The sequence below is a fragment of the Cynocephalus volans genome, chromosome 9, assembly GCF_027409185.1.
Source record: "Cynocephalus volans isolate mCynVol1 chromosome 9, mCynVol1.pri, whole genome shotgun sequence".
NCBI classification, from domain to species: Eukaryota; Metazoa; Chordata; class Mammalia; order Dermoptera; family Cynocephalidae; genus Cynocephalus; species Cynocephalus volans.
In genome coordinates this window covers 37,850,814-37,874,147 of record NC_084468.1, presented here as the reverse complement: position 1 = coordinate 37,874,147, position 23,334 = coordinate 37,850,814, and the positions used below count along the sequence as shown (strand labels likewise).

The window sequence follows — 23,334 nt, the reverse complement described above, 5'->3', positions numbered from 1 at the left end:
ATGTCCACTGAACAGAGCCTGAATCAACATGAAGTACAGGGATGGCATATTAATGCAACTGAAAATTTCATTTTTGCTCTGGCTACTGCAGGCATGGTCTAGAAATTTGAGAGATATTGCTGAACAGTTTCTGTTTAATTTCCATTCTTTTAAAGGTGTTTGATTTCTTCAATGTCATGTTTGAACATGTGATATATAAGTCCTAACCTTTAAAGCACTCAGTTCATTGTTTCCAGAGTGGTGGTTCTTTGCTTTTGTGCTTGCTGTCTGAACAGCTGCCGTTAGGCTCACAATCAAACATTTGAAATGACCGTCTCACTCCAACAATGCAGAACATGAGATTTCAAATATCCTTTGTAGCTGCAGTAACTGCCTCTGTATTTCTAATTTAAAATATATATACGTAGCAAAATACCATTAAAAACAAAATAAAACACAAATGCCTAAATTATTCAGCCAAAGATTGTTTTGATCCAGATTGTTTTGATCAAAATATATATATATATATTAGATGAGGACTTTTAATTATGACTTTTTCCAAGAGAACAAAATAAAAGTACACTAAGCCTTTGAAAAAGATGCCAGGTAATGTTTATAATTTCCTACTGAGTAGCACCTAACTTTAATCACACCTAAGTTCTGCATTTGTGCCTCTAAAGTCTCTCATTAGTTTTCCAGTTAGTATACTTTTATTAGACTCTATGAATGTTGCAGGCGTGATTGTTTGTTTAGTGACCTCAATCTAGGTCAAGAAACTTGAGCAATTAATATGGTCTCTTTAATGTCTAATATTGGAAGCCACTGAATAAAAAGTTATATGATTGGACTCTCCTGAATGTGTTTAGGAGATAATAGATATTCTGATTCCTATTAAAGCTTTATTTATAGTGGCAATAAAGTTGAGTCTGCAAAAATTTAATGGTTCTATAACCATATTACCAAGCAACAGAGTGATTTTGTTTCTTGTTCTCTTCTCCCTCCTACCTACCCACCCCTGCATTTCTGTTGCATAACCCCTATACAGATGACAGTTTGGGGGAAAATGTGTATTTATTTTAATAATAATTTATAAACTTGTATGGTAAAATTTATTGTTTTACTGTCTACGTTGATTCACACTGGTCAGAATGTAAAATATTATCCAAAAAATAAAAAAAACGTTAATAGCTACATTAGTATCTGAAAGACTTTTGTTTTTCCTATATAAAGTATTTTGAAGGGAAGGTTAACTTTATAATCTCAGGGGAGGATAGGATGATAGAACTGTTGTGCTATACTTCTAATGTAATGTCATCCTCACGTTATCCATATTTTATGGGTGAGGAAGCTGAGGCTTGGATCAAAGAATAATTTGCCCAGTGTTATGTATGATGGAAGTGCTATAATCTGAATTTGAACACAGATCTGACAACAAATTCCATTTCCCACCCCCCGCAATTTGTCTTTCTGATTTTATAATAAAAATAATAACTAGAATTATTGCATGTGTGTGGGGAGCCAGGCACTGTCCTGAGTGCTTTGCACTTGTGAACACATCATCTCATGTACTCTCCACAAAACTTGCCTAAGAAGGTAGGCAGCAAAAGGTTAATTAATTTGTCTAAATTGACCATAGCTCGTAACTGATAGACCTAAACAGTCTCTCTCACTTTTAGGCATGATTCTGTAACGCCTTCTGTATTAGTCTGTTTTTGTTGCTTATAACAAAATACATGGAACTGGGTATTTTATAAAGAAAAGCAAAATGTATTGCTTACAATTTCTGAGGCTGGGAAGTCCAAAGTCCATCTGGTGGTGGCAACAGTGACCCAGGGGTCTCACATTGCAAGATGGTGGAAGCAGAGAGAGAGAAAGCAAGATAGACTCTCCTCTTCTTTTAAAGCCCTCAGAACCACACCCCTGGCCACCATTTTTAATCCATTCACTACCACACAGTCCTGCAATCCAACCACCCCCTCAAGGCTCCACCTTTCAGTTACCATGATAGGATTTCCCACCCTCTTAGCAGTCACAGTGGGGGCTAAGTTTCTCATACATAAAACTTGGGGGACACAATTCATCAAGCCTCAGGGGGTTTGGGGGGGACATAATCCAATCTACTACACCTTCTTTGATTATATTCTGTATTTTAAGTATTATTGATTACCATGTTATAATGAGAATAAGATGCATGATATCTAAGGATAGGGTTGTTTGGCTGGAAAGAGAATTATTCTCATTAAGTGGTTAATCATTTGTTGTAGTCAAAACCCTACATTAAAAGTAATAGTTGTGAATAAAAACAACAACAGCAAAAAATCCAAAAAATCAACAACAAAACAAACAACAAAAAAAACCAAAAATAATGAGCAAAATTAATTTGAACAATAGACTTTACTTAACCCAGTACATCCAAAATATTATAAATTTAGCATGTAATCAAAATAAAAGATTATGGATGAGATTTTAAAAACCCTACCCATCTTTTATGTCTTCGGCTTTTACTTGGAGTGGCATCAGGTGTATGTGGACCATACAATGGTGGAATGATAATGAGAGACATGGAGAGGCGATGAGGGTCATGCTAGCTCTTTCTACAAAAATACCATATACATATCTTTTTTTTTTTTTTTTTGGTCTCAGTCACCACAGTCTAATCCTGGCCCCATCATCTTTCACCTGGATTATCACAGTCACTTCAAAATGGTCTTCCTGTTTAAACCTTTTGGTGGATTCCTACCACATAAAGAATATGAATTAAAGTTGCTTATTATTTGTCCCAGTCTGGCCCTGCCTCTTTTTGTTTTATGTTTCCGCTGTTTACTGTTACTGGCCCTCATGTTCCTGGAAATTCCAAGTCCATTCTTCCCTCCAGGGCTTTTTTCCTGTTCTTACTCCTGTTGGATTTACAATGTCCCTTGTCTTTCCTAATGTATCATCGAGTTCTTAACTCAGCATCTCCTTGAGAAACATTCTCTGTCCACTTAGTAGAAAGCAGCAGAACCTGTAGTAATTGCATCAATAGCAGTGATAACAGCAACAACAGTGAGAATAGCTAATATTTATTGAACTCTTACTACGTGCCAGGCATTGTTCTTTGCATTGATTAACTTATTGGATCCTCATTGCCATTTTTTGAGGTAAAGTACTACTATTTTCTCCATTATATAGATGAGAAATTAGTCACTTGTTTTATTTTCTTTATTACTCTTACCATCACCTGTAATTATCTTGCTCTGCTCTAGTGAGTAAGATCCTGAGAGAGGAGACATTATCTTATTTTCCGTTTCTATAGCATTTTAAAAAGTACCTGGCACACAGTAGGCACCTAAGTATGTTGAGTGAATGAATGAGCAAATGGATGAACTAATGAACAATGGGTCTTACTAATGGGATCATAATATTTGTGATGAGAAATGGAACATTTCAGCGATGATACTTCTTTTTTTTTTAACGATGACTGGTAAGGGGATCTCAACCCTTGACTTGGTGTTGTCAGCACCACACTCAGCCAGTGAGCAAACCGGCCATCCCTATATGGGGATCCGAACCCATGGCCTTGGTGTTGTCAGCACTGCACTCTCCTGAGTGAGCCACGGGCCGGCCCTCAGCGATGATACTTCTGCTGTCATTGCAAGAGAAGGTCAAAGCCTTTTATTTAAATAACTGTTGAACATTTTTCTCTTCTGTTACATTGTATTGTGTGCATGTAAACGTGTCATGATGAATCTGGGCAGAGGAAGAAAGGAAGACTATATGTTAACATGCTTGGTAACCCAGTATTCACTGGACAGTAGGTGCCAGGTAATCGTGGCAACAGATTATACTCACTGCTTATCTTTTCAAATATGGGGATTTAGCTACAATCACAAAGCACCATTTAACTTCATGATTGAGTGCTTGCTGCAGATTAAGTAAGGCAACTGTTTACTGTGAAATAGCTTGATAATGACTCAAGGAGGAAAATCTTTTATTTTGTTTTTTAAATTTCTCTGCTTTTCTGAACAAATGAGCTATTGACTTTTTTGTGTCTGATGCCCAGCGGATACTAACTTCACAGAGTTTTAGAGCTGAATGAGAACATCAGATTATTAGTTTAGCTTCCTTGTTTTACAAGGGAAGAGAATAACCCCCGGGGATTGAGTGGTTTATGCAGGGTCACAGGAGTGATTGGTAGAAGAACCAGAGCTGTCCTTACATCTACTGAGTGGGTTTAATGATCAAATACTGTTAAGGGAGGATGAACACTTGTTCACTGCAGAGTCATAATTAGGCTGACCCACTAGCATGCTGTGTTTTTTCAGTGATGAAAATTATTGCTGGATACTGAAATCATCAACAGGCAGATGTTGCCTGTATATTCTTATTTAGTAATACAAGTGATATTCTCTTTTTAGCATATTCAGTAGTTAAAAATGATATGTGACTTTTTATTTCCCTGTACTGAGCCTTGACTTTTCAGGAGTCTAGACATAGCATTTGGTCATCTTACAACTAAGAATGAAGAATTTGGCATGATAAAACCCCTGGCTTAGTGTGTACTTAGGAAATACTAAGTAATTTTATTATTAATTGAAATAAACCACAATTCAGAAAACAAAACTGCTTTTCTGCTGGGGGGAAAAATAAAAATCAAACAGGATACTACAAACACTAAATATGAAATTTTTAATATAGCTGGTATTCTGAATTACTGAATTTGTCTATTCCATTTGGCATAAATAAGAAGTCTTTTCCTTGGTCATTGCAATAAAAGCTAGACGAGAATTGTTTATTCTGAGATTAATTTGGAAATAAGCATGCCTTCTTATTTCTTTGTGATTTCAACACATGATATGAGCAAAGCCACCCCCAAGGGGGACAGATTGGTTCCTAGGCCTGCAGGGTTTGATGGTAATCCCACTGGAAGATTAAACATCAATTTGAATTTGGACAGAGATGGTCAGAGAAGGGGTGAGTCACAGAGTTAAACCTTGGCAGCACTTTTCTCAGCTCTGTAGAAGAGAGAAGTATTAGACAACAGACTTGAAGTATCATGGCTCCATTGCCAAGGTATACCATCAGACTTGGATGATTTTAGTCCTACAGATGCATCTACCCCTTTTGTGGGATTGGGTACATCAGGCTGTGCTTGTCCAAAGCTACACTACTCTTATTTTATCTGACCACTGGTGGTGGGTTGCTTCAGTGCTCACCAGATACACTATCACTTGCTCATTTGACGTTCTGCATGGGCCAACCTGGGAGAGTTGAAGTGATTACAGGAGTTCAATTCCTGTGCTAATAAATTCTTATCATAAATTTACTAATTGGATTTATACATCAGTCTTACCTATGTCTCCTTTTAAGAGAGGGATCTGTTCTTGGTATATTGCTAGTTTGTTTTGCTCATTTGTTAACTCATCAGACATTGAGGGCTTACTGTGAACCAGTGGTATAGTACTCAGGTAACTTTCAGTGTAACAGGGAATTAGGTGAACTGGCAATTACACTAAAAGGTAAAAAATTACCACCCTGAGATATTGTTGGAACTCTAATGCAGAAGAAACCTCCCATTTCTTTGAAGCTCAGTACATAAATTTATTATTATCCACCTATGTTGACTCTTTAAGTATAACAAGTAATATTTATTGTGTACTTACCAAATATTGGACATTTTTTTAAGTACTTTGCATATATATTCTTTCATTTAATATCAACTGTTCTAGGAGGTGGATACATCTGTTTCTATGTTACAGATTAGGAAACCGAAGCCTAATGAAAGTAACTATCTGCCTAAGGTCGAGTTTTACGTTGGCTTTGCCATTTACCAAATATTGTCCATTTGACTGAACTCGACATGGGGTTTGAACCTATTCCATGGTGGGCTTCAGAGTTCCATCTGGACCACCTTGGTATTAAACCCAGAAAGGATGAATCACTGAATGGATCCCAGAAGCAGTCAGATGAATGCCTTGGGGGTCCATTTCTATTAAATGTGCGGGTATTACGTGCCCTCTTTGTGCAATATTGTGTTAGGAAAAGCTGCAAGAAATACCAAAGAGCGTGGGTAGGTTGTTTCTTTCTCTCCGCAAACTTCACCTTGAGTACAACGTAAGGACAAAGACGGTTTCCAGAGGCCTCACCGCAGTGAGAACTGCTTCTGGATCAGTGGCTTCTCTCTCCTCCCCACTGCTTTCTGTGAGGGGATGACATGAAAGCGTCTCAGTTGTCAGTAGTCCATAGGAGTCGAGACAGATGGAGGAAGAATCGATTTTAACAACGTATGTGAACAAACTCTAAATTATTAAACAAATCCTCGGGATATAGCTTTCCTCCCTAAACCAAAGCATAGATCTGTGTATGGGACGAAATGGCAACTGTGCCATCTTAGTTTCACCTACTTTGGGGCAGGATGGTAGAAGATTCTCCTTTGGATTACTTTCGCCAACACTATACACCAGTAGCTCAGTGAAGGCATTGCGCAAGATGCACACAGCTCTTTCTGTGGTTTTCATAGCTGATGAAGATGGCAATTTGCAAAGGAAGTTTAAAAAAATAGAAGCATAAAAAGAATTGTTTGTTATGTATTGAGTGTCTGTCAAATTGAATGTAGGAAATGTGTTTTTACTTCTACCCCAGAAGTAGTATGAGATCCAAACTTCTACTCACCTCCCTTCAAGTGCTGGTTCATTAATTTGAAGAAAAAAACCTTGTTTCTCTTCTATGTGGCCAGAGTCTGGATTGATAAGTTACTGCTGTGTCCAGACTTGACCTGCCTGTTTCTACGATGTAAGATACAAGTTCATTGAAGATTCAAATTTTAATAGTTACCAACTCTCACCTTCCAAATTAGCAAGAATGCTGGTTTTTTTCTCAGATATTTTCATCGGAATATTCCTGAGGACCTCTGAGGTTGCTATGCCTGCTCACTGCTAGTTTGCTGCCACTCGCTCAGAGTAAACAGGCAATCAGGTGCATAACTCAAGGTGGTTCCTGCAACCCCTGATCCTCATGCCATCCTGGGGTAGGCCTCTGCTGACCTGCTGTTGAGCTCGCTGGAGCCCTGACAGTGCTGAGAATACAGGAGGGGAAAGTGTTGATTCCAATCCTTTTCGTCCCAGGATAGTCCTTTATCCCATAGAAATTCTTAAATACAAATTAACATCTCAGGGAGAGATGTGATATTCAACTCAATTCTCCCCTCTTGAGGCCCCCCCACAAGTAAATGGATATGTCCAGTGAAGACTACTGCCTAACTTCTCAGCTAAGAACATCCAAGTGCCAGGCCCTTAAAAGGCCAGTTACATAAATAAAGTAAGCACAACCTGAGGACATCAGCTTGCAGCAGAATGGAGAGTTGGTTTTCCTGAAGCTCTCTGTCCAATCCAGGTGCAGGGAACAGTACACTCTGGCCTCTGAACTATAGTTAAGAAGGATCTAATAAAGGATTTTTAAGAACTTTAAGATTAATACACTTCTATTTGGTAATCGATCCGTGAAATTTTGATTATATGAAACTGGGGGGAAGGCTTGTGTTGTATCTAAAACATGGTGTAGTGAAAGATCATTGCTAACTGTGCAAACATGGGCAAAGCTGCTGATGTGTCTGAAACTGAAAAATAAGTATGACGGTACCTAATTTGGAGCCATGTGACCTCCAGGATGATGAGGATAAAATGTGACCCTCACCCTATTTGGAAAGCTTTCAGTGGCTGCTCGCTGCCAAGCAGAGGATGAGCTGCTGATTTCTACCCTAGCACAAGAGGTCCTTTGCCATCTGGCCCGTGTCCTTCCTCAGCATGGTGTCTCATCCTTCTCTACCTCTCCTTTTGTCTGTGCTTCAGCAATATTGCACTGTCCACACTCCCCTGCACATGTTACACTGCTTCTCACCCCCCTGGTCCCTGTACTCCTGCTTCTCACCTTCGAAGAACACCTCGGTGATTTTCTGGTTTAATGTAGTAACCCAACCCCACAGGCAAGCTTTTCATGTACAGTTTGTTACCAGCACGTGGATGTCATTTTTCAGAGTCTTTTTCAGTGGGTGGAGAAGCTTTTGCTTGCCCTCAAAATAACGGCCAGAGAACCACTCCTTTGTCATTTGGTATGTATGTATTCAGCAAACATTTACTGTGTACCTCTTGTTTGCTGGCACTGGTGTTGGGAAGATGAGTAACACACCATGTATGGATCCAGAGAGTTCCCATTCTGGTAGGGGAAGACTGGCTCATAAACAGATGGCAACAAAACCTTCCTGTAAGTGTTTTGCTGGGGAGGGAGTAGGTACAGAGGGCTGTGGGAACACAGAGAAGGTTCACTGGCTTTACCATCATGGAATACTTTAGAAGAGACCGCATGTCAGCAGGTCTTCTGGGAAGAGCTGGCATTGGCTACACAGAAAAGAGAAGAAAAATGGGGTTTTGAGATAGAGCACTGTTGGCATCCCTTTCTAACAAAGGAGTAAGGGACTAATTTAATCTAGACTTTTAATTTTCACTAGAAGGTACAATATATAGCAGTTTAAATTTTTTTCTGTTTATTATCTTTTCTTCAAGACGTGCATGTATTTTTAAAAAGCGTTGTTGACATTGCAACAAGGTACCCAATTGAATCTATTGCTTTGTTCCAATGATTGTGAGATGACTTGAAATGACCTTAAGAAATTTAAAATGCATTTGTGAACATAAATTCCAGTTGGAGGTAAAATCATCTGATCATAATGAGTTATAGATCATTGTGGTGGTTGTCTATTTAAACCTTAATATTTATCTTTTTTTGGTCTGCATCCAAGAAGAAAACCAAACAAAAATAGAAAAGCATTAACATATAAGCTTAAATTTTTGAAAATATTTTAAATTACCTTTATTTCATTAATTTTCTCTAAAACTATACTGTAAACCAGTTTTAAATTATTTGATACTTTTGGACATCTTTTCATGTAATGGGGAGAAATAAGTTGAACATTTATGGGGGAAAGATAGTTAAAAATTTTAAATTGATGTTCCTGTTTTTGAAATGGGCCAGTTTTTACATGGCTGTTAAATGCTGCCTTTTAAATCCAGTAGAAATGTCAGATGTGGAGATTTTACTTCTTATTATGAAAGAAACAAGAGCATCAAAAAGGGAAAGTATGTAGCTTTTAATGGATTTTATATTCTAGAGTAGTTATGAAATGTGTTTTTGGTCTGGATAATAAAATGAAACATTTCTTTTCAAATACGACTGTTTCTTTGTAAGGTTATGAGAAGACGGATGATGTTTCAGAGAAGACATCGCTGGCTGACCAGGAGGAAGTAAGGACTATCTTCATTAACCAACCCCAGCTGACAAAATTCTGCAATAACCATGTCAGGTAGGAACGACCAAAGAATGCCACGGGAGCAGCCATCACAACAGAGCTGGCTAGGTCAAAATGAAGATGCTTGCAAAGAGCTTTCAGTTCAGTCAGTTAATATTTGTGAGCTCCTTGGTAGCAGTGTCAATAGGTTGTTTCTCCATCTTTTATCCAACAAGGAATATTAATAAGAATCTGAAATTAGTAAGAAGCAGAAAAGACAAGCACCCACCCATACTCTACCAATTTTGTATATAGAGTCTAAATAATGAAAGTTGCTTGTGGATAAATGCCTTTGTTCTAAACAATGTATTATTGTTTTTGATTAAAAAGTTTTAGCATTTTAGAAGAGATCTCTGCATTCTGCACCACAAACTCCTTTTGGTTAGGCTTTAAATATTGGTTTTTGATAGTTGTAAAATTGAGTATGGTATATGTAAATCGAGTGTAAAATTGAGGAACGGGGGGCTATGAGGATTATGTCACTGCACTGTTATGTTTTTATTCTAATAGTAATATAAAAAGTATCTGTGTAAGCACTGGTCACTAAGTGACCTCTGGGAACAAGTGAACGCACCCAGTGCTACCCCAGTGTTTCTCCAGTAGCAGAATTTCCAAATTTGAGAAGTGCCCATTCAAAATTAATATTTGCAGCTTTGGAGAATGTAGCATGTGTCTCCTTTCTGTTTAATAAACAAGAGGAAGATCTGGACATTTCTAGTAATAAAGAGTGAATACTACCGGTTTTATTTTCTGCATATCTTTTGTCCTTTTTGGCCAGTTATCCTGCTTAACATTACTAGGCATAGCTTACAGAGAAGAACAACTTTAGATAAGACAGTGTATAATATGTTCATAGAAAATAAAATAGTGAAAAAAAATCAGCAATTGGAGCAGGACCAGACACTGTAAACAGAGGTGCCTTTCCTAGATAACTTCAGGGAAATAGGGAGTTTCCTAAGACCTAAGTGGTACTGTATTATTGGTTGTGGGCATATCTGATGTGTTTAGTGTGGAGTCCTTGCTAAGTTCGTAGAGTAGCCTTGAAGAAAATTCAGGCAGAACCCTAGAAAACTCCCCATTTCCTTCAAGTTATCCAGGAGAGGCATCTCTGTGTAGTGTCTGGTCCTCCTCAAATTGCTGATTTTTTTCTTTTTGCAAGATTTTATATTCTATTAAAGTGTTATACACTGTCTTATCTAAAGTTGTTCTTCTTTGTAAGCTGCGCTGAGTAATGTTAAGCAGGATAACTGGCCAAAGAGGACAAAAGGTATTATACAGAAAATAAAACCTGTGGTATTTACTCTTTACTATTTATTTAGGCATTTACTCTTTACTATTTATTTAGGCCAGTTCCTTTCACTCTTTTTAATTTAAGTTAATGACCCTTTGCAATAGTCTCCCAACTTGAAACAGTGGGCATATGATATGTTCATCATCTAATTTTTTAAATAGTTGTAACAGAACTTCTTAAGCATGGGTGCTAATTGCACAGTAATTAAGTTTCATGTTACTTTTTATTTTTGTTTTCTAGCACTGCAAAATACAACATAATCACATTCCTTCCAAGATTTCTCTACTCTCAGTTCAGAAGAGCTGCTAATTCATTTTTTCTCTTTATTGCACTGCTTCAGGTAAAGTCGCATCATCACACCTTAGTTCAAAGTCAAATGTTCAGGTATTAATAAGTGTTTTGGTTAAGTCCATGACCAATTCCCTGACGGTTATCTGAATGCAGAGTGATGAGCTGATTTTGGTGAACATTTCTGGCTCCTGCTGCAAGCAGTGTCAGAATTCCGCTACCTCTTCAAGCCTTTTGATTCACTTTATCAGCTTATTTTAGACATTCTATAAATTTGATGTGGCAAAGACTATTCATTTTGGGTAGTAAAGACTGTTCATTTGGGGTAGTAAAATGGGACATTTTCTTAAACTATTAATTTATTTTTGTAGCAGTAAAAGTATCAGTTCTGAACCTTAGAATGCAAGAATCACCGCTTTAAAACTTGTGTTTCTCTTTGTATTTGAGTTAGTTATAATCAGGAAAAAAGTTTTATTTTATTAAAAAGTAGCGTATGTTTATTGTAAAAAAGAATTTAAAAACACAACAAAGCGTGAAGAAAAAAATTTAAAACCCTTATTATTCCACCACCAGAGGTAACTACTCTTTAAAAAATTAGGGTGTGTATCCCTCTGGTCTTTTATTTCCCCAAGAATTGTTTATTGATTTAGTTTACAAAAAGGGGATCATACAGTACATATTATTTTGTAATCTGATTTATTCATATAATAATGTGTGGATATTTTCCCAGGTATTCCTTGTGTTTCTAAAATGTCATGTTTAATGGTTATGTGATTTATTAATATGTAGATATACTATAATTTATTTAACCAGTCCCCCATTATAGATATAGGTCCTATATGCAACTGCTTACTAGGAAGCCAATTAACATGCTCTTCTGGCTAATAGAGATGAACAAATGGCTTTACCCATTGTTTGTCTGCCAAGATAGTAAAATCAATGAAACATATTTTAGAAGGCATTAAGACGTTGTTGTTTTTGAATCTGTTATAAACTTTATAGTTCTCATTGGATTTCTCTTGCTTCTTTTTTCTTCAATTAGCAAATACCTGATGTATCACCAACAGGTCGTTACACAACACTGGTTCCTCTCTTATTTATTTTAGCTGTGGCAGCTGTCAAAGAAATAATAGAAGATATTGTAAGTATTTCATTTTTTTCATAAATAAATGTGAGTCCCTTTTATTTATATATATATATCTTTTTTTAAAGTCTTAGATTCTTCTTAAGTTATTTGATTCTTGGCATAAGCTGTTTAAAATACACATTCAAATTAAAAATATATAGAATATGTTCCTACCCCTGAAGTTAATAATTCCTGGTGATTTCTATAGGGTTAATATTGCAGAATGCTTATTACAGTGTTCTATTATGTTTGTAGTTTAGTAATAAAAGAAGACTTGTCATCCTTTAAATTATGATTGGATTTGGCAGTCCATAGGGATTGGTTCTTACTGAAATTTTGTTTTTTTCTTTGCCTTATGTACTCCCTTTTCTTTCTTAATGTAAACTAATTTTCATTGAGCACCTGTTATTACTAAGCATTATAGTACTGTTTTTGCAAATGTTTTTCTCATTTAATTCCCTCAATAACTTTGAGAGTTGGATGTTGGCCCCATTTTAAGGTAAGTGTTTTAGTCCGTTTTGTGTGGCTATAACAGAAATACCTGAGACTGGGTAATTTATAAGTAAAAGAGGTTTATTTGGCTTATGATTCTGGGACAGCTGCATCTGGCACAGGCCTCAGGCTGTTTCTACTCATGGTGGAATGCGACAGACAGCCAGTGGGTACAAGCAGATCACATGGCAAGAGGAAGCAAGAGAGAGAGGAGATGCCAGGGTCTTTTAAACAATCAGCTCTCAAGGGAACTAACAGAGCGAGAATTCACTCACTACCGCTCTTCCCCCAGGGAGAGCATTAATCCATTCATGAGGGATCCACCCCCATGACTCAAACAGTTTCCAACACTGCCACATTGGGGATCAGATTTCCACATGAGTTTTGGAGGGGACAACACATCCAGACTCCATCAGTAAGGAAGCTGAGGCTTAGAGAGCTCATCTAACTTGTCCAAGAAAGTAATGGAATCAGAATTCCATTCCATCCAGTGCTCCTTGCTCTGTATTATTGTGGAGAGTCATCAATAATATTAATAAAATTTATTGTGCTTCTGGGTTCCATGTTCTTGCTCTATGTCCTTTACTTTTATTAAATCCTGTAACAGCCCTTTAAGGTATTATTGATCTTATCCCCATTTTACAGATGAGGAAGAGGAGGCAGAGGGGTCAGGTAACTTGTCCAAGAAGACCCAGCTGATAACTGGGGCTGTCAGAATTCAAACAAGGCCGTTTGGCTCCAGAGCCCTGCCTTATAATCACTCCTATAAGTTGCCTCTTCTACTTTTTGAAGGGCTCCCTAGCAAAGTTATAAGTACACTAGCTATGGTTTCTAGTACCCCAGTCTTTGAAAATACATGATAAGTAAAATTGTATCCAAGAAATGTGCGGGTTTTTTGATTTTGTTTTAACAGAACTCATTGGTATAATGTAATAATTGGGTGCTATTAGAAAGCAGCTGATTGGGCAGTCCCTGAAGGATGTACTAATAGTGTTGTGAGGCAACAATAGTGTCATATGAAGTAGTTTGCCAGTGAAATCAGTGTTAAGAAATTGGTTACAAATTGTCTGGAAGAGTAGTTTAACGAGAAGTCAAACTATGAAGTGATAGAAAGTTAGAAATAGAACTCCCTAGAAAAGGAAAAAAATCAAATCATAGTTGGACAAAAGAATTCTCTTTATCAGTAATTGTAATGAGTACATATATTCATTCATTTATTAAACAAAAATATATAAAATACTATTTAGGTGTGAAGCATTCATTAGGGTATTAATAAATGTGTTAAACTTTTGCTGCAGTAATAATTATGCCCCACTTGTCAGTGGCTTAACACGTAAGTTTATTTTTCACGTACTCCAAGTTGTCATTAAGACAACTTTGTACCGCAGGTTGTCATTGGGGTTGGAGAGCAGAGAGTGTCCCTGGGGGTGCAGCCTGAGTCATGGTTCTGCTGTAGCAGGGGATGGGAGAGGGAATGGAGGTCTCATTTCTGTGTTTTGGCCCATAAATGGTGCACATCACATCTGTTTACATCCTAATATTAGAACTAGAAACATGGCAAGGAGGAGGTGTTATCTCAGTGTCTGTGGAAGTAGAGAACTGGATATTGATGAAGACTAGTAATGTCTGCCACTCCTCTGTCAGTGAATAAGACAGCCTTTACATTCTAATAAGCCTTCCCTTATATTTTATTAAACCATTTTTTTTTTTAAAGTTTTAGAATAGAATATAAAAAGAATTGCTGTCAAGTGAGATACTTATCCACTGAAGTTCATTTTAACTTTTGATGCTTTGGACAGCTTAACATAATATGATTTCCTATTTTTATGTGTAAGTGACAAATGACATACATACTGACTTGAAAATACTCTGAAACTGATGGACAACTCTTTTTGAAAAAGCTGCATCATGTCAAATGCCAATTCTTATGGTAAAGATCAAGGTTGGTTGTTAAATTGATAAATATTCACCACTAAAAACATTTCTTCTTTGCTATAAACTTAAACACTAGTAGACTTTATTCATTATGAAACAAATATTTATTTCAAAGTTTACCATGTATAGGGTTTAAATTCTGGGAATTTGCTAGTAAGTAAAAGTAGCCTTGATGGAGCTTACAGTCCAGTAGAGGAGAGAGACATTAATCAAGTAATAACTCTGGACTATTATGATGATTAAATGATGCACACAAGTCCTTAGAACAGTGCCTAGTGTATAGTAAGTGATGAATAGATGTTGACTGTATTGTCATCTTCCAATGATCCTTTTGTCTAAATGATGGAAAATGGATTGAAAGGAAAACAGAGGATTTGGGCAGGCTAGTTAGAAAAATATTCTAGTAGTTCGTATAAAAATGAATGTATATTGGACTAAGTGGTGTGGTAGAGATGGAAAAAGTGGAAAACTGGATTCAATATATATTTAAGAGTAAAATTGACAGGACTTACCACCTATTCAACATGCTGCATGTCCTCCTTATTTTGTTTATGTCTCCAACTGCTAGAAGGTAAACTCCATGAGAGAAGGGGTTTTGTCTCTTGTTCATTGCTGTATCCTCAGCAGTAATAACAGGGCCTGGCACATAGTAAGTGTTTAGTTAATATTAATTGAGTGAAGAAATGGATTGGATAGGAATGAGAGGGAGAAGAAGGTGCAAGGGTGACTCTCAAGTTCCTGGTTTGTGGTGTATGGTTCCATGTCTGAGACAAGGACCAAGTTTCAGGAGTTAAGATAACGGATTATCTTGGGGATGCAGTTTGAGGTGCCTTTGAGATTGCCAGCGGGAAATGTCAAGGAGGCAACTGGATATAACTGTGTGGATCTCAGATGAGTCTTGGCCAGTGTATATTTATCGATTATGATTGAAACTGCAAGTATGAAAGAGTTGAGCTAGGAAGAGAATGTAGAATACGAAGTGAGGAGGACCAGAGAGTAAGCCTGGAGGAAGCCCATCACTGCATGGCGAGTGCACTGAGCAGGCAAGAAGGGGCCGAGGCACAGGTGGAAAACCTGGGCAGTGATGTGATAGGAAATGCCTAGGGAGGGAAGGGTTTCTGGAAGGAGGGAGCGGTCAGCATGCATACGTTTAGTATCCTAAAGTTCATGGCACTATTGATACAGTACACCTTATTGATGTACTGTCAATCATATATTGATACTGTTAAATAATTCAGTAACTCTCAGTGATAATAAATAAATTCTAAGATAGTGGGGGTATTTGAACTCAGAGAGTAACTGTTCATTCTTTTCTGAACTATTAGTTTTTGAAGGGATAATGATCTCTTTATAATACAAAGGTTAGATGTTTTCTTTTTGCAGTTATAAGGTTAGAATCTGCCTATTTGGATGGATTCGTATGTATACCGAATACTCTTGTTTCTTGACAAGTAACCTAGTTTATTCTATGGTGGGAAGGTTGAGGAAAGAGATGTTCCTGTGCAAGAATTCTCTGTAGGTGGAAAGTAATGTTCAGGATCACCTTAGGTTTCACTAAGATTAAATTTCCTGTTTGAAGTGGAGTGTTCCATTAATTAGTTTTTATTTGTCTCCTTCAATTGGAAGTCTAACCATTGTCTATCAGCATTACTTTGGAAATATTCATACCTCCTTTGTATATCTGAATATATGTTGGGCCATTATTTCAGACCAAAATTTATTTTAGGCTAGTTTCTAATTTTTTTTACAATTGTTTTTAACAAACAAACAGAAAAAGTATTTTTTGGAGTTTTACAATTATAAAATATTTTCTACTGATGCTGCAATTGTAACAGAACTTTAAAAATGTATTTAAGAATAGTTTTCTGGCAAATCATGCTTACTTTTGGAAGTGATAAATATTCCAATTGAAAGTCTACATCAATACACTATTATTAGTGAGTATTTTCTACTGAGAAAGAGTTATAGTGTGTTCTTGCATGTGGATGTGGCAAGAATCATTTTCAACAGTTCTTCCACAGAGGCGTTTTGAATGCCTGTTTGCATTTTGTGCAGTTCAGTGGCTGATTGTTTGTACTGAGTTCATGCTGCCAGCTATTCCACTCCTCTTGGGTGTTGCTGTATCTTGCAGCATCCACAACTCTAGGCTTTTCTTGTGGGGAGTATTTTCCTATGTGCCCTGTGATTCTAAAAACCATATTTTTTTCTCAAATGGAAAACTTTGGACCTCACTTGTTTTACATTTGTTTCAACCCTTGTTATAGTCAGGTATGCTCAGCTAAATTTGACCTAAATATGGTAGAATTTTTGGGCAGAGACTTAGTTACACTCAACACTTCTCTGCAATGTTAACGGAGTCTGATGTGTTATACTCGATGCTGTAAGTTTAGATGGAAGCTATGGAAAAACTCTAGTGGAACCTTAGGGAAGATAGTTTTCTCTGGCTACTCAAATTCTCACCTTTCTTCTGACCTTCTTTTCCTTTTTCTTACTCACTGCTATAAAAACTTGGCTTATGTAACTCTTGAAACTCACCAACCTAGACTTGGACTAACTCACTCGTTTGCCATTTAATTTTGTAGGTGCTTTTGGGAGGAAGGAAAACAGGATCCTCTGATTCAGTGGCTATGGATGCAAGTGGTGGGGGGCGGGGAATGTTGGGGAGCAGTGAATAGAAGAGGCCATATGCAAATGTAGATGTATTTGGTTCTAGTCATTGACAGACATCAGCACATCATTAAACTATAGAGGATGTACTCAGCTTAATTAGATAGTGAATTTCATAAGAAGCTGAAAATATTTCAATACCATTATGAAATAGTAGTTGTTATAGATAATTCTTGCGGGCAATCTTTTTTTATAAGTGAGTTATTTAAGCAGAAGACTAAATCAGTCTTTCAGTTCAAACTTTTCTAGTACATTAAAATTTTACTCTTACTCATATGGTAATGTAAGATCTTTCTGAGGACCACAAACCTCTGCTCCCAGAAGAAGAGTATTGTGTGAAGATGCTGTGGACTGTGCTTTCAATTTTACAATTCCTGAGTGCCCTCAGATTCATCCCATCACGACACCCCTGTCGATGCATAGTTATAACATGGACATGAGCTTGAAAGGATAAAAACCTTGTGAAACATAAGAAGTCTCTCTTTTGTAGTGGGTGCTCCCTTGTTTTATTAGTCTCATTCGCTTTTTCACAGTTGTTCTTTTTGCTTTTAAACTTTAGAAACGACATAAAGCCGACAATGCAGTGAACAAGAAACAGACACAAGGTAGGGATATTACATCTTGTTTCTCATATTTGTCATACACACTCATAGTAATATGTACAAATCACTTCAATTAAATATAACTCAATTGACAATACTGTGTGTGTCTTAAGTTTTTGTTCCAGGGTAAATTGATTCTTGCTTTGTAGCATTTATTACCATGATGCTTAAATTCACATTCGAGTGATGTACAGTGATGATGCTTTTGAAAGGCAACATTTTAAGTATATTTAAGTGCTTCATAGCAGTGTGCTCCCAAGTACTGCCCATAACATCTGCAGTTGTTTTGACAGCATTGAAATTTGTAAAATGTCTTTATTTGGTTTGTGATCTACAGATGTCACTCTAGAAAAGATTTATAGATAATAATCAGATGTGATGTTACTTGGGTGAAAAGCATCTTGGAAATACTTTGTGTTATACTATACATGAAGATCGTATAAGCTTCAGAAATAAAGAAAACGATTAAAACCAGGCCAGCTTCTGGAGAGTACATTGTATTTTGGCATGGCTCTTTCTGTGTAGGTCTCATTTAGATGCAACCAAAAACAAAATGACCTTCAGCACAAACAAATGGACCATAATGTTCTCAGATTTTTAAAAAATACCCAGGAACGTGCAAAACAGACACCTTATCCGATTCCTACGCTTGCCCCTCTGAGAGTCTCATCTCTCTCAGGAGTTCTCAGATGTTATGAGGATCGGCGATGTCTGCCAGCATTATCTGGTAATTAAAAAAAGAAGTTTTACACTGCTGTTATTTTCGTGGGGCCCTGTCAAAATGCCTTGCTGCTTTCTCACTACCTCCCACTGAAGACATTATCTGCTAATTTTTGATACATTTATTAACTATTTAACCTAATAAATTTACAAAATATTCACTGAGATTATATTATTTATTACGGAACATATAAAAAAGTATAAGATGGGAACTTTGAAGAGCTTATAACCTATTTGTTGAAACAGGTGCATGAAAACACATAAAAGTATAAGCTGAGATGTTTGTGGAAGATAAAGAGTTTAGAGTGCGTGATCAATGTCTCTTTAGATTTTTGTGATAAATCATGGCTCCTATGTCAAATACTATAGAAATTCAAAAGGAGAGAAAATTGTGGTGTATCTGGAGCTAGGTCTTGAATTTTGGGAGGTCTTTGGAATAGGAGAGAGGAGTGGTAAGGATGTTTTATGTGGAGGTTGAATGGTAAAGGGGGAGGAGAAATTATACCGATTGGAAAGGGAGAAGACTGTCGGCTTTGTTGAACCATTAATTGAATGGAAAGGAATCATATCAGAGGGTTATAAACACATGACTGAAAAGGTAGGCCAGGCTCAAATTTTACAGGGCCTTGAATGTGAACCCAGGGGGAATCCAACTTTTCCTGTACGTACTGAGTAGCTGTTGAGGGCTTATGAGCCACAAAGAGCCAGGATGAACATGTTGTTCAGGATGAAGAGCAGAATGAATGGGGCTAGCGGCTATCAGAAGCCTGAGAGCAAAGCTACTCCAGGAGTTCAGGTATGGAGAGATGATCATAGGAACTGAAAGGGGGAAAAGAAACCAGATTGTTTCAAGCACTGGTATTTTTGGCAATATGCAGTTTTTGCATTTGTTACGACATTGCTCAGAATATTCAGTAACAGCTTTTAAAACAAAAATACGTAAACATTTTTCTAATATGTAATGTATCTTGTAGCAGAGGGCTCCTGTCTTCAGTGACTGGCCATTATTTATTTTCAAGCCTTGGCTCCAGCAAGAAGTCAGCATAGCACAGTGGAAGAGTAGCTGTCACAGCGATGATGATTTTAGGCTACCACACCTTGGACTGACAGGTGCTAGATTTGCTGTGTACTTACCTACTTCCAAAAATACTCCCGTTTTGTCTACCATTCAGAGAAAATATTCTTTGGTTATCCCCTTCATGGGTTAACAGGATTAGCTCTATGGCTGAAAGTGAAGAATAGTTAAGTGGGAAGGGAGGCTTCTATACCACATGGTTATAAAACTCATTTCAAAAATAAAACATTAGGAATTAACAGCCATAAAAACGATTTTGTTCAGCAGAATACTTAAAAGTCCCATATCCAAGAAATTATGGCTTTTAAATTGATGCTTGAAATTGTTTTCTAAGAGAAGAGTGTCTTTCTTTGTTTTTGTTTTTTTTTTCTTTTTGCCTACTTTGAATATTAGTCTCATTCTTGGTTTGGTGGTTGATAGGAGATAACAAAATGTTTGAGTAGGATACTGTTTCCTGTCTGATAACTCAAATTGCTTAATATGAAAGCCATCTGTTGTCATAAGACCAGAAAGAAATTCGATTTGTTTTCCTGAACTGAGGCAGGAGTGGGTGTGTGGGAGGGGAAAGGGGGGTATTTTTGACAGGTAATTAAGTTTTAGCAGACATTTGAAGTATTAAACTTAAATTTTTATTTTCTAAATGTTTACCAAGACCACATAATATGTAAGAGGACATCATTCCCTCAGATTCAGATAGTAGCCCTTCCATATTCTTAGAGAAATGAATATTTTTTCTCCTTATTTAACATGAGGCACTGCTAAAGAGTGACTTTTTTTCTCCTCTCTGTCCTTCTGTAGCAACTTCAGAAATATAAATTTGTAATTTTATTTCCAACATCTTCAACCTCTTAACTATAAACTGGTGCCTGTCTGATGCCTCATTTTCACTGATTAGTGAACTCAACCAGAGATCAAATTATGGAGTTTGGATCTAACTCAGAACTTCACAGACTTTACCTTGGAGCAGGTGCTCTGTAAGCGCAAGGACAATGAAGGGCTGAATGAACCACTCTCAGCTAGATATTGGGGTATGGATGACGAAGGAAGAAAAGGGACAAGAAATGAAAGGAACCTTCTTGAAAGCTCATGATCTGGAGTGTGAACAAGATGAAAAGCGATATTTTCATAACACTATGGGTTATGTTTCACGGCACTGATAAAATGTTCATGTGGTAGGAGTTCTTGCCACTTCTTTACTTTCTCTGTCAAGGTCATTATATCATCATTTCATCCAGGCTTTGCCTCCAGCGTCCACTTACCACTAACGTTCCTCGAAGCCCAGAACATTGCCATGTTCAGAATGCCCTGGTTTTCCTTGCATCTAAACTTAACCTTCATTTTCTCTTAGTTCTTCCCTCAATACTGGAACTCAGTTTTTGACATACACTGCTCCGTGTGTCAACACACACACTGGAGGTGGTCTCTCATTGTTTTCTTTGAACTGGATTGTTTTGCCAAATTTGTCTCTGCTGGAATTTGTAAATTATATATTTGTAATTATTATTATTATATGTAAAATTGAAGCCAACCCCTATATGAATTTATTGTGGTGGTTAAGCTAGTTCTCTCTTTAAATTGTAAAAATATGCTTTCATTCATTACAAAATGCTACCGTGGCTAGCATGCCAGTGTTTCAAGTGGAATGACAGTTTCACCTAAAATACAACATGGAGACCTGAGAAAGGATGGAGTTCAGATGCAGACTCAGAAGGGTGTTTGGGAAAATTAAAAAATGCCTGCTAATGAATAGATTTGCTTTTTAAAGCCCTAGGTTGAGATGTATATTTTTGAAGGATAGTACTTGTACATTCTGGAGGTGAGAATGTGCAGGAGATACAGCTGTGCTTTCTGGCAGCCCATTGATCACCTGGTTTGATGCCATACTTATATGAGGCCCACATTAATACCTTGTTTTATTATGATAGTAGGTATTAGATGGGAATAATTGTTAAATAAAGCCATTTTACTCTGTTTTAATTTTGTTTAATTTTTTAGAAGACAGTATGACATTCTTTTAAACCAGACACATAGCTAAAAATAATAAATCTACTCATCACCACCTATTTCTTCCCTCCCCAGAGCTATATCAGCCTTTACTGAACTGGATTGAGTGGGTGGTGGCATAGCCTCTAGCAAGGCTACTTTCCTGCAGGGCATATGGTTGCTTATCTCTCACTGGAAACCATTCCACCACTCAAATCTTTTCTAAAAAAGGTGCTGAGTTGGTGTGAGTTCAACGTTGTTAAGCCTGAAATGACCTGCTAATAGGGCTGAGTCCATCTGTTTCAATTCATTTCAGTGCTGTACAAAGGAGTGTGTTATACCAAGGGACTTAAAATAGCACCACCTTCCTGGTCTATGCAAAAAGAGTGTGTGCTGCCTGTTTATCCCCCTGGAAGCACATCCAGTGGGCCTGAACCTATACTCTGCCACATATACACTGACTTTCCTGTAAATAGTTCTCAGAAAATATGTGGCCATGATTCTAGGGCTTAAACATTGAATATATATATGTGGCCTAAGAAATTTAAGACATCTGTAAGATTGTTAGTATTTTCAAACTCTTACAAAGATTTTAGGATTACGTAGATTGAACTGGTTAGATATCTTCGACAGTTGCTCTGGATGAAGAGGAGATATTTATTTGTGGGGAAAGACAGCCCCCCAGATTGTCTTTCATTTGTCCTACAAATAAATGTTGTACACAGAGGAGCAAAACTCACTGAGAAAATTTAGGAACATGGTTAAAGAGAAAGGACTGATTTCAGGGTTGGCTTTGTGACTTTGCTCTTGGCTTCAGTTCCCACATGTGTGTTCCTTACTTACTTTGTCTTCTATTTTTTAATTTAAACCAGGTTCTCTGCTCTCATGGGCACCTTCCTCCCTTCTGTTTTTGCCAAACCCAAATAAATTATATCTCCATATTACCTGGGAAAATGGGTATAATTCAAACTTAGACCATGTGTTATTTTACTTCAGTAAGTCTTTATTGAACATCTTCCTTGTGTTAGACCCTGTGTAGAAAATGCAGAGAAGTCAGTCTTCATTCTTACCCTACAGGAAATTATAATCTGGTAGGCAAGATAAGATGCAGACTGATATCATAACAGAAGGGGGGGGAAGTAATAAGGGCCAAATGAGAGAGATGGGGATTCTGAAATACCATTTGAGAGGTTTATGAAGGATGGGTGGAATTTTGTAAGCAGAGAGATTAGGATGGCAGCTGTCCGTGGCCCACAGGGAAAGGACTAATATGAGCATCACTGTGGAAGTGGGAAGACATGAGATGTATTCTGGGAATAGCAAAGAGTTTGTTTTGGCTGGAGCATAGAATACATGTCAGTGAGGAGTGGGGCAGGGACAGGAAGGCAAGTTAGGGTCATTTTTAGGAGGCTTTTGGCAACAAGGGTGAGAAACTTGGAGGGAATTCTGAAGGGTGTGAATAGGTTCCCAGTTGTACTTTTGAAAGAAAAATTTGACAGCTGTATGGGGAGGGGGCAGGGTGAGGCATGGAGAGACTGATTTTTTTATTGATTAGGGAGGGGGACTAGAGTGGTGTAAATGAGAAGACAAAGGAAAACACACAATGGAAAATTCAGCTGCACTTGGTGAAGGAGGGAAATAATGTCAAATGCCAAATGCTGCCAAATTCAAAGAGTACCAGGACTGAGACACCCACTAAATCCAGCATTTAAGAAGTGACAGTTCTTAACTGTCACAATTGCTCTTAACTGTAGTTACAGTTTTTAACTGGAGAGTAATTGTGGAGCTGTGAAAACTGAAGCCAGATTGCAAGGAATTGTGTGATGATTGACTGGTGAAGCAGTGGAGGGAGATTTT

General features: G+C 37.3%; 1 protein-coding gene across 2 annotated transcripts in view; it reads left to right on the top strand.

The window, feature by feature from the left end:
- The window catches only part of ATP8A1 (ATPase phospholipid transporting 8A1), a 219,369-nt gene that overhangs the window by 18,618 nt on the left and 177,417 nt on the right, over window positions 1-23,334 (top strand). For both annotated transcript variants that reach the window (XM_063107852.1, XM_063107851.1), the window contains exons 2-5: window positions 9,199-9,313; window positions 10,830-10,929; window positions 11,920-12,018; window positions 17,657-17,702. In XM_063107852.1, coding sequence (XP_062963922.1) covers window positions 9,199-9,313; window positions 10,830-10,929; window positions 11,920-12,018; window positions 17,657-17,702 — 360 coding nt within the window. The remainder of the gene's footprint in view (window positions 1-9,198; window positions 9,314-10,829; window positions 10,930-11,919; window positions 12,019-17,656; window positions 17,703-23,334) is intronic.